Raw genomic sequence first — 14,816 nt, 5'->3', positions numbered from 1 at the left:
AAAATAATAATAATGATGATGATGATGATGATGATAATAAATAAATAAATAAATAAATAATAATTTAATATTAATATGAAATAAAATAATAAACATGAATAATAATAATAATAATAATTAAATAAATAAATAAATAAATAAATAAATAAATAAATAAATAAATAACAATGTTTATTTTTATATAGAGCCTTTTTGCAAACTCAGACTTGCTTTACATGATCAAAACAAATATCATTAAACAGAAAAAGAAATACAGACAGTCATAAAACATATAACACAAATACTTCTTCAAATATTTCAATATTCAGGATGCGATTCTTCCCCAAAACACCAGTGTTATTGTGATTTAATTCCATTAGGAATTAAAAGAAAAGGAAGTACTTTAGCGCATGCAATCAATCATCATCTTCCTGATTTTTTTTTTCTTATTTTTGTTTTCTTTTTGTATTGTCTGAAATGTCATTCACAAAACTGACTCACTTCCTCCCTCAAAATGCATTAACATAATTGCCAACCTACGTCAACATAACAATCAAAAGCACAGGTAGCTTAAAGTTGGTTGCAAGCTAAAAAAAAAAACCCAGCCAAACACAAAAATCACTATTTCAAAGACACAACCATCACTAACTTCTGAGAATGCAAACAAAACAAACAGTTTGAACAAACAAAATGCATCTCAGCAGAGTGGCCTGCTAGATAGAATGCTAATATTAACAGCCTTACCTTCAGTATGAGCGATGTACTCTTTCCAGTAGGATTATGCATCACTTCCCTTTTGACTTGATTTCTCTCTCTTGGTCCAATTTCCACATTCAAAACCCATTGTAGCAGCTCCAAACTGGCATTCCTGGATACTGTTAACCTTTTACTTCCAGGGTTTTCTCACATTCGGTTAACACAGCAGCTGTGTAAAATCAGAGAACCGCGAAAGGAAGAACGTTAGTTTTCTTTATGTGAAAATAAAATGATCTTATCATTTTTATTTTATTTTGGAATTAAACTAGAACTTTAAAAAGTAGGTCACACTATTAACAACTTTTATCTCAAACATATAATTTGCAGCTCATTAATAAGGTGTTAATTTAAGAAATGGGGTAGGATTAATGGATCTGAAAGAAAAATAAATCATTAATCAGTACTAATAAACAGTCAAAATCCAAGCAAGATTGTGCTAATAAGGAAGTATTTAATAGTGAGAACTGGCCCTAGGTTAAAATGTTTCTAAAAATAATCTAGCCAATGGTTAGATTTGTGGTTTTAGCTAGTTTAAGCAGGTCAGACAAGTTTGTAAGAAACCAGTTTCATCTATCTAAATTGGTTTCTTTTCACTGCAATTATGTTATGTGACAGGTTTCAGAAGGGTGTTTGAACGAAAATAACTTCCTACATCTCACTCTTTCTTGAATTTATTCATTCACTGACAGAATCCTCCAGCAGATTATCTGTTGTCATGGTGCCTTTCCACCTGCACAGGTATCATGTGCACTGCTGCTTTTAGTACCGGCCCTGTGTGCTGTCCAAACAGTCAATAGTCCTCAGATGTATTTAAGGCCCTGCTATGTCCACAATGCTTTCCACACCTGTCCTTTTCGACTGTCACCGTTCTCAGTTCTCACTGGATTTATTATTAGCTCTAAGCTTTTAGCAAAAAATGTGGCTCGCTTCTGTCATTTATCAGAACCTGTTGCAGTAAGAGTGGCTGTGAAGCCTTTTTAGAGGAATAGTTAATTCACAGATTAGTATTCTGTCATCATTTACTCAAACCTCATGCTTTTTCAAATCGTAATACTGTTTTTCCCATTTGAACACAAAAGGGTAATTTTGAATTAGCCATTTTCCATTAAGTTCATAGTGAAGATGTCTTGTCAAGCCTCTAAAAGGACACAAAAAAGTATAAAAGCCTGTTTCTGCATACCTTAAAAAATAAAGGCATTTCTTTTAACTTTTTATTGCACATGTGCTTTTATAATGTACAACTGTGACTTGGCTTTGTATAATCAGACTTTTTTAGCTCAGGTCTGTGACTAGGGCAGCTTTAAAATTGCATTTCCTTTCATAATGGTGGCTATGTATTGTACTATTTGACTATATTGCATGATTGCAGTTTAACATTGTGTTAGGGAAGCAGACGGACAAGTTAGGTGAGTATATAATGAAAGATGTTTATTACAGCAGAGGAGCATACGAGGATAACAAAGGGGATGTAATTGTAGTAATGTTGAGATGGTATTCCTTCTTCGGAGCAGGATGGATGACAGACACTGAGGGAGACCGAATGCACACACCAGAGGGCTTGAGGGGAAGACAGACTGAAGACACACTCGATACAGACAGGACACCGGGAACACTGGACAGACTGGAACGAGACAGAGATCAAGTAAGTTCAAGCAATTAGAGAAATGTGATAGTGACTACCAGGAGGTACTCGCTATGAGTCCGCTTCGTGGGAACGAGACCGGACACTGACTGAAGTGAGGTGTGTGCTTATATAGTGAATGGAAGTGATTGGGTGCAGCTGTGCGTGGTTAATACTCAGGTGACGGTGATCGTTGCGTGATGCTGGTGGAAGAGCCTGGCCAATCCGTGACATTACCCCCCTCCCCAGGGCCCGCTCCTGAGGGCCTAGACCGTCGACGCCGTGGTGGTCTACCTCGTCCACGAGGTGCTGGGAACTCGGGATGATTGGAGTGGAACTCCTCCATGAGTGCGGGATCTAATATATCGGATCTGTGGACCCAAGACCTCTCTTCTGGACCATATCCTTCCCAGTCTACGAGGTATTCCAGATGACCACCACGACGTCGGGACCGTAGAATGTCCTTGACCTTGTATATGGACCCTTCTTCTGAAATCAGTGGGAGAGGGGGTTCCTCTTCATGGCCAGGCTCTGTGGAAGGAATCAGAGGGTCGTGAAAGGGTTTGAGGAGTGACACGTGGAATGTGGGGTGAATTCTGTATTGTGGTGGTAGCTGTAACTTATAGGTGACTGGGTTGACCTGTTCCAGGATGGTGAAGGGACCAACAAATCTGGGACTAAGTTTTCGGGAGGGCAGTCGCAAGCGGATGTCTCTGGTGGAGAGCCAAACTTTCTGCCCCGGAGCATAGGCAGGTCCAGGAATCCTCTTCTTGTCTGACACCTCCTTGGCTCGGCGAACTGCCCTCTGGAGATGGTGATGAGCATCGTCCCAGACCCTCTCGCTCTCCCGGAACCAGTAATCCACTGCGGGGACGTCAGAAGGTTCGCCATCCCAGGGAAAGAGTGGAGGTTGGAAGCCCAGAATACACTGGAATGGCGTAAGTCCGGTGGTAGGTTGCCGCAGGGAATTCTGGGCGTATTCCGCCCAGCCCAGGAACTGGCTCCAGGAGTTCTGATGACCGTGACAGAAGGTCCTGAGGAACCGCCCCACTTCTTGAATTTTCCTCTCAGTCTGGCCGTTGGTCTGTGGGTGATAGCCAGACGAGAGGCTGACGGTCACACCTAGGAGTCTAAAAAAGGCTTTCCATAGTCTGGATATGAATTGGGGTCCTCGGTCCGAGACTATGTCTTCAGGTAGCCCAAAACATCGAAAGACATGGTTAAATAGGTTTTCAGCAGTTTCTAGGGCTGTGGGTAGACCCTTCAGAGGAATCAGACGACAGAATTTGGAAAATCGATCTACAATGACTAATATGCAAGTATTACCTTCAGACGATGGGAGGTCTGTCATGAAGTCAACTCCTAGGTGTGACCAGGGGCGGTTTGGGATGGGCAAGGGATGGAGTTTTCCTGCAGGTAGATGACGAGGACTCTTTGACATGGCACATTCTCTACAGCCTTGGATGTATCTCCTCACATCCCTCGCCATGTTCGGCCACCAGAAGCGTTGGGATAGCAGCGAGAGGGTGTTGTTGGCCCCGGGATGCCCTGTGCCCAGAGAGGTATGACTGGAGTGAATGAGATCTACCCGTTGATTTTCAGGGATGAATCGTCGATTGGGGGGACAGCCCGGCGGAGTTCTGGACTCTGGGGTGGCGACAACTGTTGGAGCAGACCAGGTGATGGGACAGACAGTGATCTGATCTGGGAGAATGTTGGCCGGGGTCTCACTTGTTTCCTGTTGGTCATGGATTCTGGAGAGTGCATCCGCCCGGATGTTTTTGGATCCTGGTCGATATGATATGGAGAACTGAAATCTGGAGAAGAATAAGGACCACCGGGCTTGACGAGGACAGAGTCTTTTCGCTTCTTTAAGGTACTGTAAGTTTTTATGGTCGGTAATCACCTGGAATGGGTGTTTAGCTCCCTCCAACCAGTGTCGCCACTCCTCCAGGGCGAGCTTGATGGCTAGAAGTTCACGGTTCCCGATGTCATAGTTCTTTTCCGCCGGGCTGAGCTTACGGGAGAAGTAGGCGCATGGATGGAGTAGTGAGGGATTCCCATGGAGCTGGGACAAGATGGCTCCTACTCCGGTGGTCGATGCATCCACCTCGACCACGAAAGGTAAGTCGGGATTGGGGTGAGTCAGGAGTGGAGCCTGCGTGAAGGACTTCTTGAGTCTTTGGAAGGCTGCGGCCGCTTCGGGTGACCAGGATAGTGTTTTGGGTTGATTCTTTAGGAGGTTGGTAAGTGGAGCGGTGATAAGACTGTAATTGTTGATGAAACGGCGATAGAAATTGGCAAACCCTAGGAATCGTTGGAGTTCTTTGATGGTTTTTGGTTCAGGCCAGGAGATGACGGAAGTGACCTTCCCCTCGTCCATGCGAACCCCTTTTCGGTCAATGATGTATCCGAGGAACTGGACAGATGGTAAGTGAAATGAGCACTTCTCAGCCTTGAGGTACAGTTTATGGTTCCGTAGGGTTTGTAGGACCTCCGCAACGTGGTGGCGATGTTCGGCCTCACTCCGGGAGTAAATCAGGATATCATCAATATAGACAATGACGGAGATATGGAGGAACTCCCGGAGGACTTCGTGTATGAAGTTCTGGAATACGGAGGGGGCGTTGACCAGACCATAGGGCATGACCAGATATTCGTAGTGTCCAGTAGGGGTCACAAACGCCGTCTTCCATTCGTCCCCCTCGCGTATTCGTACCAGATTGTAGGCGCTGCGGAGGTCCAACTTAGTGAATATCCGGGCAGATCGGAGTTGTTCCAGGGCCGCAGGGACGAGAGGAAGTGGGTACCTGAACTTGATGGTACCTTGGTTTAGAACTCGGTAATCTATACATGGCCGCAGCCCTCCATCCTTCTTGGCCACGAAGAAGAAGCTTGAAGCAGCGGGTGACGTGGACTGGCGAATATACCCCTGACTCAGAGCCTCCTGAATGTACTCCTCCATGGCCTTAGTTTCTGGAAGGGACAGCGGGTAGATCCTACCTCTGGGCATAGGAGCATCAGGAAGCAGGTCAATGGCGCAGTCCCATGGCCGATGTGGAGGTAGCTGGGAAGCTCTCTTGGGGCAAAATACGTCCTCGTATGAGGAGTAGATCTTCGGGATCTGGATGGATTGTTTCTCAACTGGACTTTCGACAGACGTGACATAGACATTGATGGGTCTCTGGATCTGCAAGGGTAGGTCAGGAAAACAGCTGGAGACGCATTCTTTACCCCATCTTTTGATTTCTCCGGTGCCCCAAGAGAGGATGGGATCATGCTTCACCAGCCACGGGCGCCCTAAGATGATGTCCATTGATGCTCCCTCCAGAACCAGAAATTGAATTTCTTCTTTATGAAGTAACCCTACTCTGAGGGTGACGGGTTCACATTTACGATGGATACGTGCCTGGGAATGGATATCGGTGGTTATAGGTTGAATCTGGTAGACGTGCGTCGAGGCTTCGGTGTGGAGCTGGAGGCGGCGACAGAGGGCGTGCGAGATGAAATTTCCGGCTGACCCGGAGTCGATGAGAGCCATGACTGAAATGGAGACAGAATGGGCAGTTAACTGAACATTGGTGGTGAGAGGGTGCATTTTTTCAACGGGAGAACTGAACACACTCACCAATGAACGTACTGGACGAATGGGACAGTCCAGCCTGACATGTCCTTCGGCACCACAGTACATACACAGACCCCGGGTCAGCCTCCTCTGTCGCTCAGTAATCGTAAGTCTACCAGACTCGACAATCATAGGTTCTGGTTCTGGAGGGACGACTGGCTCTGGCGGACGAAGGAGTGCTTGTGAGATTGATGGGAGATCATGCTGGTAGACCTTCAGACGATCAGAACATCGAAGTGATTGTTGGATGAATTTTTCCAACCCCATAGTATCGTCGAGGGCTGCCAGCTGTAACCTCAGATTGGGCTCCAATCCGAGCCGGTAAGTTGTTAGGAGAGATCGCTCATTCCATCCACTAGCAGCAGCCAGAGTCCGAAACCGGAGCGCATAGTCCTGGGTGGACATGGCTCCCTGCTTAAGATGATATAGTTGTTCTCCGGCTGCTACTTCTCCATCTGTACGACCAAAGACCTCCTTGAAATATGTGGTAAAGTTATGAATGGAATTGGTTACCGGCCCAGCTTGCTGCCAGATGGTCTCAGCCCACCGGAGAGCCGACCCAGAGAGAAGGGAGATGATGAAGGCAATTTTGGACCGATCTGTGGGGTATAAATCTGGTTGCATTGTGAATATCAGAGAACATTGTAATAGAAAGCCATTGCACTCCTCCGCCCCGCCAGAGTAGGGCGCTGGTCGAGCCATGGGACTGGATGAGTGGGTGGACGGTGAAGAAGTGCTCGGTGCTGGTGGTGCTTCGGGAAGTGGAGTAGCTGGCATTAAAACTCTCTTCAGGGAGTCCACCAACTCCTGAATGGGATCCGGAGTGCTCATGCTGTAAACTGTAAGGTCCGGTCTTCTGTTAGGGAAGCAGACGGACAAGTTAGGTGAGTATATAATGAAAGATGTTTATTACAGCAGAGGAGCATACGAGGATAACAAAGGGGATGTAATTGTAGTAATGTTGAGATGGTATTCCTTCTTCGGAGCAGGATGGATGACAGACACTGAGGGAGACCGAATGCACACACCAGAGGGCTTGAGGGGAAGACAGACTGAAGACACACTCGATACAGACAGGACACCGGGAACACTGGACAGACTGGAACGAGACAGAGATCAAGTAAGTTCAAGCAATTAGAGAAATGTGATAGTGACTACCAGGAGGTACTCGCTATGAGTCCGCTTCGTGGGAACGAGACCGGACACTGACTGAAGTGAGGTGTGTGCTTATATAGTGAATGGAAGTGATTGGGTGCAGCTGTGCGTGGTTAATACTCAGGTGACGGTGATCGTTGCGTGATGCTGGTGGAAGAGCCTGGCCAATCCGTGACACATTGCACAGCTTGGCTTTATTTTTTATAACTGAAACTTTACATCTGACAAGGTGACTATTTCCCAACGGTGACTATTTACATCTGTGGCTTTAAAATGAAAATCTCCAACTTTATATCTCATAAAAGTAACTTTCTGTGATTTATTATTTTCATTTAACTTTACATTCTAATTTTACACTTTGTCATAATTACTTTTTTTATTTTGAGCTGAAAACAGGGCTATTCTAGGAAAAAGCAACAGAAAAAATATAAGCATACAGGTTTGGAGCAACCTTTTTTTTTGGATGAAATATCACTTCATTCAACAATTCAACCATTGTATAAATATTGATCGCTTGTTTAATGCCTGTATTGCTCAAGTTGGAAAGTGCTGTGAAATGTAGTCTCTGTGCAGATTAGTCTGTGTTGTGTGGTTCAAAATGACCTATTCTGCTGAATTGGTTTGAGTGTGTACGTGTTTTCAAGTGTGTGTCTATATCACTGTTGGGGTTTCTGCTTATCAGCTCTTTTATCCTCTGCAGTGCAGCCACTCGGTCAATATTAAAACTGCTATCGCAATGAAAAGTTGTGAAAATGGGGAACGATTGCCCTGGAGGCAAGGCTAACTGTGTGCGGAAGAACACTTGCCAGCTTGCGTCTTCGCTTTGACCAGAACTTGAACCTTCAATGTTCAGACCCTTTGATTAGTCTCTTTTGGAGACGGAGCACTGATGGAAGTGGGTGGACCGTGAAGACTCTTCAGCCTTGACCTTTCAACCCTCTATACTGCTTTACCTAAACCCACCGTGCCAGTGAACATGGGGCCTCATTGTTAAGGCAACCTCACCAGGCATTAATAAAAAGCCATTCTGAGGAACTGTTGCAAAATTAATGTTCTGAAAGGGGTTTTCACAGTGATGCAACAGAAGAATATTTTCTTTTGTTTCCCAAAGAACCTATGAGTGAACAGTTGTTAGGATCATTCGATTTTTGACTGCTAGGTTCTTTGGAGAACAAAAAATGTTTTATGCAGTTGCTGTAAAATGACTATGGATGTTATTCATTCATTAATTCATTCATTCATTTTCTTTTCGGCTTAGTCCCTTTATTAATCAGGGGTCACTACAGTGGAATGAACCGCCAACTTATCCAGCATATGTTTTCTGCAGCGGATGCCCTTCCAGCTGCAACCTAACACAGAGAAACACCCATACACTCTCACATTCACACACATACACTACTTACAATTTAGCTTATTCAATTCACCTATAGCGCATGTCTTTGGACAGTGGAGAAACCAGAGCTCCCGGAGGAAATCTACGCCAACACAAAGAGAACATGCAAACTCCACATAGAAATGCCAACTGACCCAGCCGGGGCTCGAACCAGTGACCTTTTTGCTGTGAGGTGATCGTGCTGCCCACTGCGCTACTGTGCTGCCTATTAATGTTAGAATCCTATTGTAATAATTCATTTATGCCAATTATTTACTTGTTTAATTATTTATGCCACAAATAAATAAATAAATAAATAAAAGGCTCAGTGATTAGTACTGTCGCTTCTCTGCAAGAAGGTTGCTGGTTCAAGCCTCAGCTGGGTCAGTTGGCATTTTGGATGTTTTCCCCGTGTTCGAGTGGGTTTCCTCGGGGTGCTCCGGTTTGCCCCACAGTCCAATGAAATGCAGTATATGCACTCAAATTTTTTTTTTCTTTGCTTGTTTAAACTGCTTATTTAAAATAAGCTAAATCAATACAATTCCTGAGATTTCATTGAGCCAACTTAATTTTTTATGTTCAATTCACATAAATTTGTTAAAAGTGTTAACTTAATCAATTTGTGTCGGGACAACATGAATGAATTGTGTGGAACCCTGCATTTTTTACACTGTGAATTGGGTAAGCTAAATTGTCCGTGGTGGATATGTGTGAATGTGAGAGTGTGTGGGTGTTTCCCAGTGCTAAATTGCAGCTGGAAGGGCATCTGCTGTATAAAACATATGCTGGATAAGCTGGCGGTTCATTCCACTGTGACGACCACGATGATTAAAGAGACTAAGCCGAAGAAAAATGAATGAATGAATGAATGAATGAATATAAGAAGAAAGATCAAGACATGCCTTGCTTTTCCACTGGCTAGAGAGCCACTGTAGAGCCAGGTCTGACATCACTGCATGCATCTCATCTTTTCCAGCAACAAATACAAATGCTGCATTAGTGATGTGTTGCTATTAATGTTAATATCTTTGCTAACCTACATTGGCATCCAAACACCACAAATCCAACATGTTCATGCAGTGTGCTGTAGCTTGCATAGACAAAGATTACAAGCAATAATAATGTGTTCATGCAGTGCGTCGTAAGTTGTATAAACAGAGAATATAAGGGAGAACAAAATGTTCATGCAACATGTTATACTTTAAATACACAGAGATTAGAGGTTATAATGTGTTCAGCATTTTGTTCAACTATTTCAAATATGGCCCTCAAATCAGTTTCTATTCATGTTGTTGTAACCCCACCCTCAGTCCCTGAGGCAAGCAGTTCTTACTTCTAGCCCAGCAATCTTTTGGTGCTACTTAAGAACAACTCTACCTGGTTCAGATGTAGTGCATTGGTGTCAAAATACAAAAAAAAAACGATTTGGAACTATAGGCTCTAGCTGGTGACCAGCGCTTTAACTGCTTTGGTGGAAAAGGGATACCAAAGAACCTTTATGTGAATTGTTCTTTATTAGCATGTATGATTCCTTGAACATTCATAGAACATTTCCATTCCTCAAAATAATATACATATATTATAGTTTTATTGATGTTAGAGATGTTCATGGATCCAAAAATGGCAAAAATTACCTTTTATTTTTAGAATATAGTATAGAAAAACTATAATTTGGTTCCCAAAAGAGCCAAGTATAAACACATTTCTGTCATAAATGTTAAAGTTTCTTTACAGATCCATAAAAAATTAAATAAAAAAATCCATTCATTTTTACAAAGTGTATCTCAGTTCACAATGCCAACCTTTTTTGCACGTCTGACTATGATCGACTGTTTCTGATTGTTGGCACTTATCGGTGTAAGACAGTAGGATGTTTACAGCTCTCACCGGCACAAGTGACAAACAACGTTGTCGTGTAGGCAGCAAAATGATGCCATGCAATGTATCATTCATGATGACAATGTTCGGCTTCCGTGTCTGTCATTTTACTCCATGCCTAAATGCGCACTCTAACGCCTAAACAATTATGCATACATCCATGCGCTCACTTCACCACACCAGTTACGTGTTGAAAAGCTGTCGCAGCAATGTAATTCACTGCATTAAGCGCACATGTCTAATTTAAAATTAAGATGCATAACGTGCACATGTCTTGGGAATAATCAAAACAAGACCTCAGCCGCATATCCTCCCTCCCATTTCTTGTTGCTCTGTTTTGGAGTCGAGATAATGCCCTGATGTTTGTGTACGCGCGCGTGTCGCATTTGACAGTAATTTCTGCCGATGCTTCACAGCCGCTCTGTTTGATACCAAGCCGGCATCTAAAACAGGATGTTCTTGTCTTGTATTTTCCAGGGAGCTGCCTGTCGACGGTTATAGGTCTGTACGGTGAGACCATCGAAGTGCCATGCAACAATGGAAATAACAAGCCAGATGGCCTTATTTTCACCAAATGGAAATATGTGAGTGTTTTTCTTCCTGCCCTGCTAAGCATCTGGGCCATTACTCTGCCGTGCTAGCCATTCTGGGTAGCCAAGCAATATACGACTACTCTCATCATCACATTGATTTCTAATTCAATCTCTATAGGTGCTAAATGTGTGTTTGTCAGTTTGCTAACAGGCCCGTTATCTCGTTCAGGTGAAAGATGACGGCTCCCCTGGCGATCTACTTGTAAAGCAGGCACAGAAAGATGATGCGACTGTGTCTGCCATAGACGGCTACAAAACTAGAGTTAGCATCGCCGCTAATTCCAGCTTACTGATTGCCCAGGGATCTTTGACTGACCAGAGAGTTTTCACCTGCATGGTGGTGTCTTCAACTAATCTGGAGGAATTCTCTGTGGAAGTGAAAGTTCACAGTGAGTATAGCTTAAACACACACAGAGACCCACAAAAATAAGAGCAAATCATAGAGAATAAGGAAATTCAAGCACTGCTTTAGTCTATGATGAAACCGAATGTAAGCGTCAGATCTCAAATTGTATTGGAAAGTGGGTGTGAAGATGTGAGATATGGAAGAGAATAACGTGTGATCCATTTTTGAAGCCTTGATCTCGTTGCGTGCTTTTTCAGATTGATACCAGAGAAATGATATTGATATAGTACACTGTGTTCCATAGATCAGAAAGACCTGATGAGGTTGGATATGGATTGTGCATGCTAAGCAGTATATACTGCATGCTCATTATTTTTAAGTGTGTAGAAAGGTATTAACTTTTTTATACATCCAACTTCTGTTCGATCAAAAATGAGTCAGAAGGAATAGTTAAAGAATGTAGTGGTTGTTGCTTCCACTGCATTCGTCACATTGGAAATGGAAGGCCAAATGAAGGGCACTGCAATTTGGGATAGAGTATTAGTCTCAGTGCTCTGGTTGTAGCTGTAATACATCTGGCAAAGTTGGTAGGTGGTGTGGGTAGATGACATGCAATTTCAATCAGTCCTTATACAGTATAGAGAGTATATTCATGAATTATACATTAAAAAAAGCTGATTAATAAAAAAATGAAGCAAGTGATTGTCTTTATAGATGGATCACTGAATGGTCGGCTCACTTGTATTGTTCAAAATGGCTGATTCTTTTAGAAACAAATCAAGCAACATTGAGTACGTTTGCATGGACACCAAAAATCTGATTTTAATACGATTAAAACAATACTCTGATGTAAACAGTGATTTTTGATTAATTTAAGCAGATTAAGGTCATAATGGAAGTAAACAGAAATCGAATTAAGATTTGTGGAGTATGCCGATTTTAGTCGCAATATTGAAGTGCAGTAGAGACATGTAAACACCGCAATCAAACTATTACTGTTAGGACTTTTCGACGCATTTTGCAACAAGATACTCCATACACAAGGCTGTTTGACACTATTCTCTGCACCTACCGAGTCAGTGAAGGACCACAGACACCTGCATCGCTAAATGCTGAGGTTTTTTCCCATACAGTATGCGGTATCAAATTCCATTAAAACAGCACTCTTCCAGCAATTCATACTCGCATCCAATATCTCGTTTGTCATGAGGGCATGCATGAAATGTTCCTGAATGAAAGTGAAATTACCAAACTGCAGTAAAAGTCAACAAATTATAAATGAAACACCCAAAATTACACGAAACTTTGGAGGAAATGTGAATACCGTGATGACGCAATGATGTTAATTGAATTATGTGCTATAACATGTAAAACGGGATCATGAAAGGAACACTCAAAAATCAACTAATGTAAACACCTTAATCATATTATTGTCTTATTCAGATTAAGGCAATTAATAGTGCGATTACTGATGTCCATGTAAATGTAGTCATTCACTTTTTGGATTAATTGATTGCTTCAAAATGGCTTATTTATTTGGAAATTAAGCAGGGGGCAGTCTTTATAAATGATTGAGTGAATCACTGACTCAAATTATTCATTTAACCCTTTAACTGCCTGCTCTACCAAATGGTAGACCATATATTGACTGTTTTAAATAATGACTGTTAAAGTAATTTAAAGAATGACTGTTTTAAATAATGGTTTACAAGAAAATCAAACATATTACACAATAAACAACATAATCCTGTTACACTACTACACTTGATTTTGGTTTTATTGTTAAAAAAGCAAGAAAACATGTTAAATAAGAATTTGAAATGGCATACTTCAAAAAAAGATGATTTAATATTAAAAATGTTCAATTCATATATTCAGATTTTTCATAATATATGTATTGATTCCGGTAGTTTTACTATAAACCAACATATTAACCATTTGGCAGAGGTTGATATTTGATAAATTATGGGATGTGTTGAAAAAAAATGCATTGATTGTGTTAACTAGCAACATTAGGAGTTAAGAAATGCAATCCATTTTTTTTTCTTGGTGGTGCAGTGTAAGAGTTTAAATTATTCATATTGAGAGTTAGTAAATGATTTAATCTTAATTTCTTGTTTGTCGAGTTAAATGAAAATCACCACCAACTTTGCCTTTAAATTTATATAATAATATTTGGCAAAAAGCAAATAACTTCTACCGTAAGCATTCTATGCATATGCTTTACCAAATACACTCAATGCAATGATGCTTTACCTCTCATTGCAGAAAAACCATCAGCCCCTGTAATCAAAAACAAAGCGAAAGAACTGGAAAATGACAAACTGACGCAGGTGAGTCACTCTTTTCCCTTTAAGACCCTGAGCTTCCGCTGCTGCTTTTATTTCCCCTATACAATGTTTGCTCCAGTACACCAACCAGCCTAGTGTATACTAACAATGTGCAAGATCAAACCCGGCGCCTTTGTTTTCATTACCCAGCGTGCCTCTCCAGTAGTCTCAACATTGACACACACCTGCTGTTATCACAGTCAGAGGCAGCTCAAAGACTGCGCTAATGATACGGACATCAGCGAACACGTTTGTAGGGCGTACACACCTGATTTAGGCAGTGCTCGAGCTATTGCCACCCACAGCTATACAGGAAACACACACTTTAATGTTCTCTAGATTTTGCATCTCAAATAGAGGACCGCAGTGATATTATTTGGTTGCATGAGAAGAGGAAGGTTCTTTGATTTTGCACTACTTGGAGCACATACCAGGCATCCCACGCAGTCCTTCTGACTGGTGTTTGTAAATGGAGCTGGGGGGTCGTTATTTTTTTTTCTCCTCTCCTTTTTAATGTAGGATCTTAGAGTCTGGTTGAGGCGGAGGTGTGGGGTGGGGAAGGCTGTTGTTGCGTATACAGCATTATAGGACTGTGATTTTTTGTTTTTTTTCCACGGCCACCCACTGAGGTCTGCGGTGTTCAAAGTGCCGAGACTTGCTTAGACTCAGAGAGGGGAAGGGCACGGAAGAAAGAGCGGCTCCGCTGAATATATAGCATTTAAAACAGCTACTTGTCTTGAAAAGATGCAGGGAGGCTGAAGGTCTCTGGGAAGAGGAAATTAGAAAGAGAAGGGTGAATATATTAAATAGGTGTGTTATTTTTGTAGGATTGTATTAAAAAGTTGTTTTTGTACATTTTACTCTGACATGTCAGCGGTTATTCAACAAAAGGTGAAGGAGAGTCACATTAATAAAGCATAGATCTGTTTTTTTATTTTGCTTTTGGAATTTTGTCATGAATTCTGAGATCTAGATGGCAGAGGTGAATCTGTATGGTCACAGAAAACACTGTGAGAGAGGTGAATCTGTATGGTCACAGAAAATATTTTGACAGAGGTGAGTCGATATGGTCACAGAGAAGAATGTCAATAAAAACACTTTAATTTCTCAAACTATTGACTGTTTTATGTCTGATTAACCATTAAAAATATTAATTCATTC

General features: G+C 42.0%; 1 protein-coding gene across 2 annotated transcripts in view; it reads left to right on the top strand.

The window, feature by feature from the left end:
• alcama (activated leukocyte cell adhesion molecule a) overlaps positions 1-14,816 on the top strand; it is a 105,781-nt gene that overhangs the window by 65,516 nt on the left and 25,449 nt on the right. For both annotated transcript variants that reach the window (XM_056466636.1, XM_056466635.1), the window contains exons 2-4: positions 10,864-10,970; positions 11,149-11,368; positions 13,594-13,658. In XM_056466636.1, the coding sequence (XP_056322611.1) occupies positions 10,864-10,970; positions 11,149-11,368; positions 13,594-13,658 (392 nt within the window). The remainder of the gene's footprint in view (positions 1-10,863; positions 10,971-11,148; positions 11,369-13,593; positions 13,659-14,816) is intronic.

This window comes from Danio aesculapii, chromosome 10 (assembly GCF_903798145.1).
Source record: "Danio aesculapii chromosome 10, fDanAes4.1, whole genome shotgun sequence".
NCBI lineage: Eukaryota > Metazoa > Chordata > Actinopteri > Cypriniformes > Danionidae > Danio > Danio aesculapii.
The sequence above is the reverse complement of the archived record's forward strand: the minus strand, read 5'-3'. Positions and strand labels throughout refer to the sequence as shown.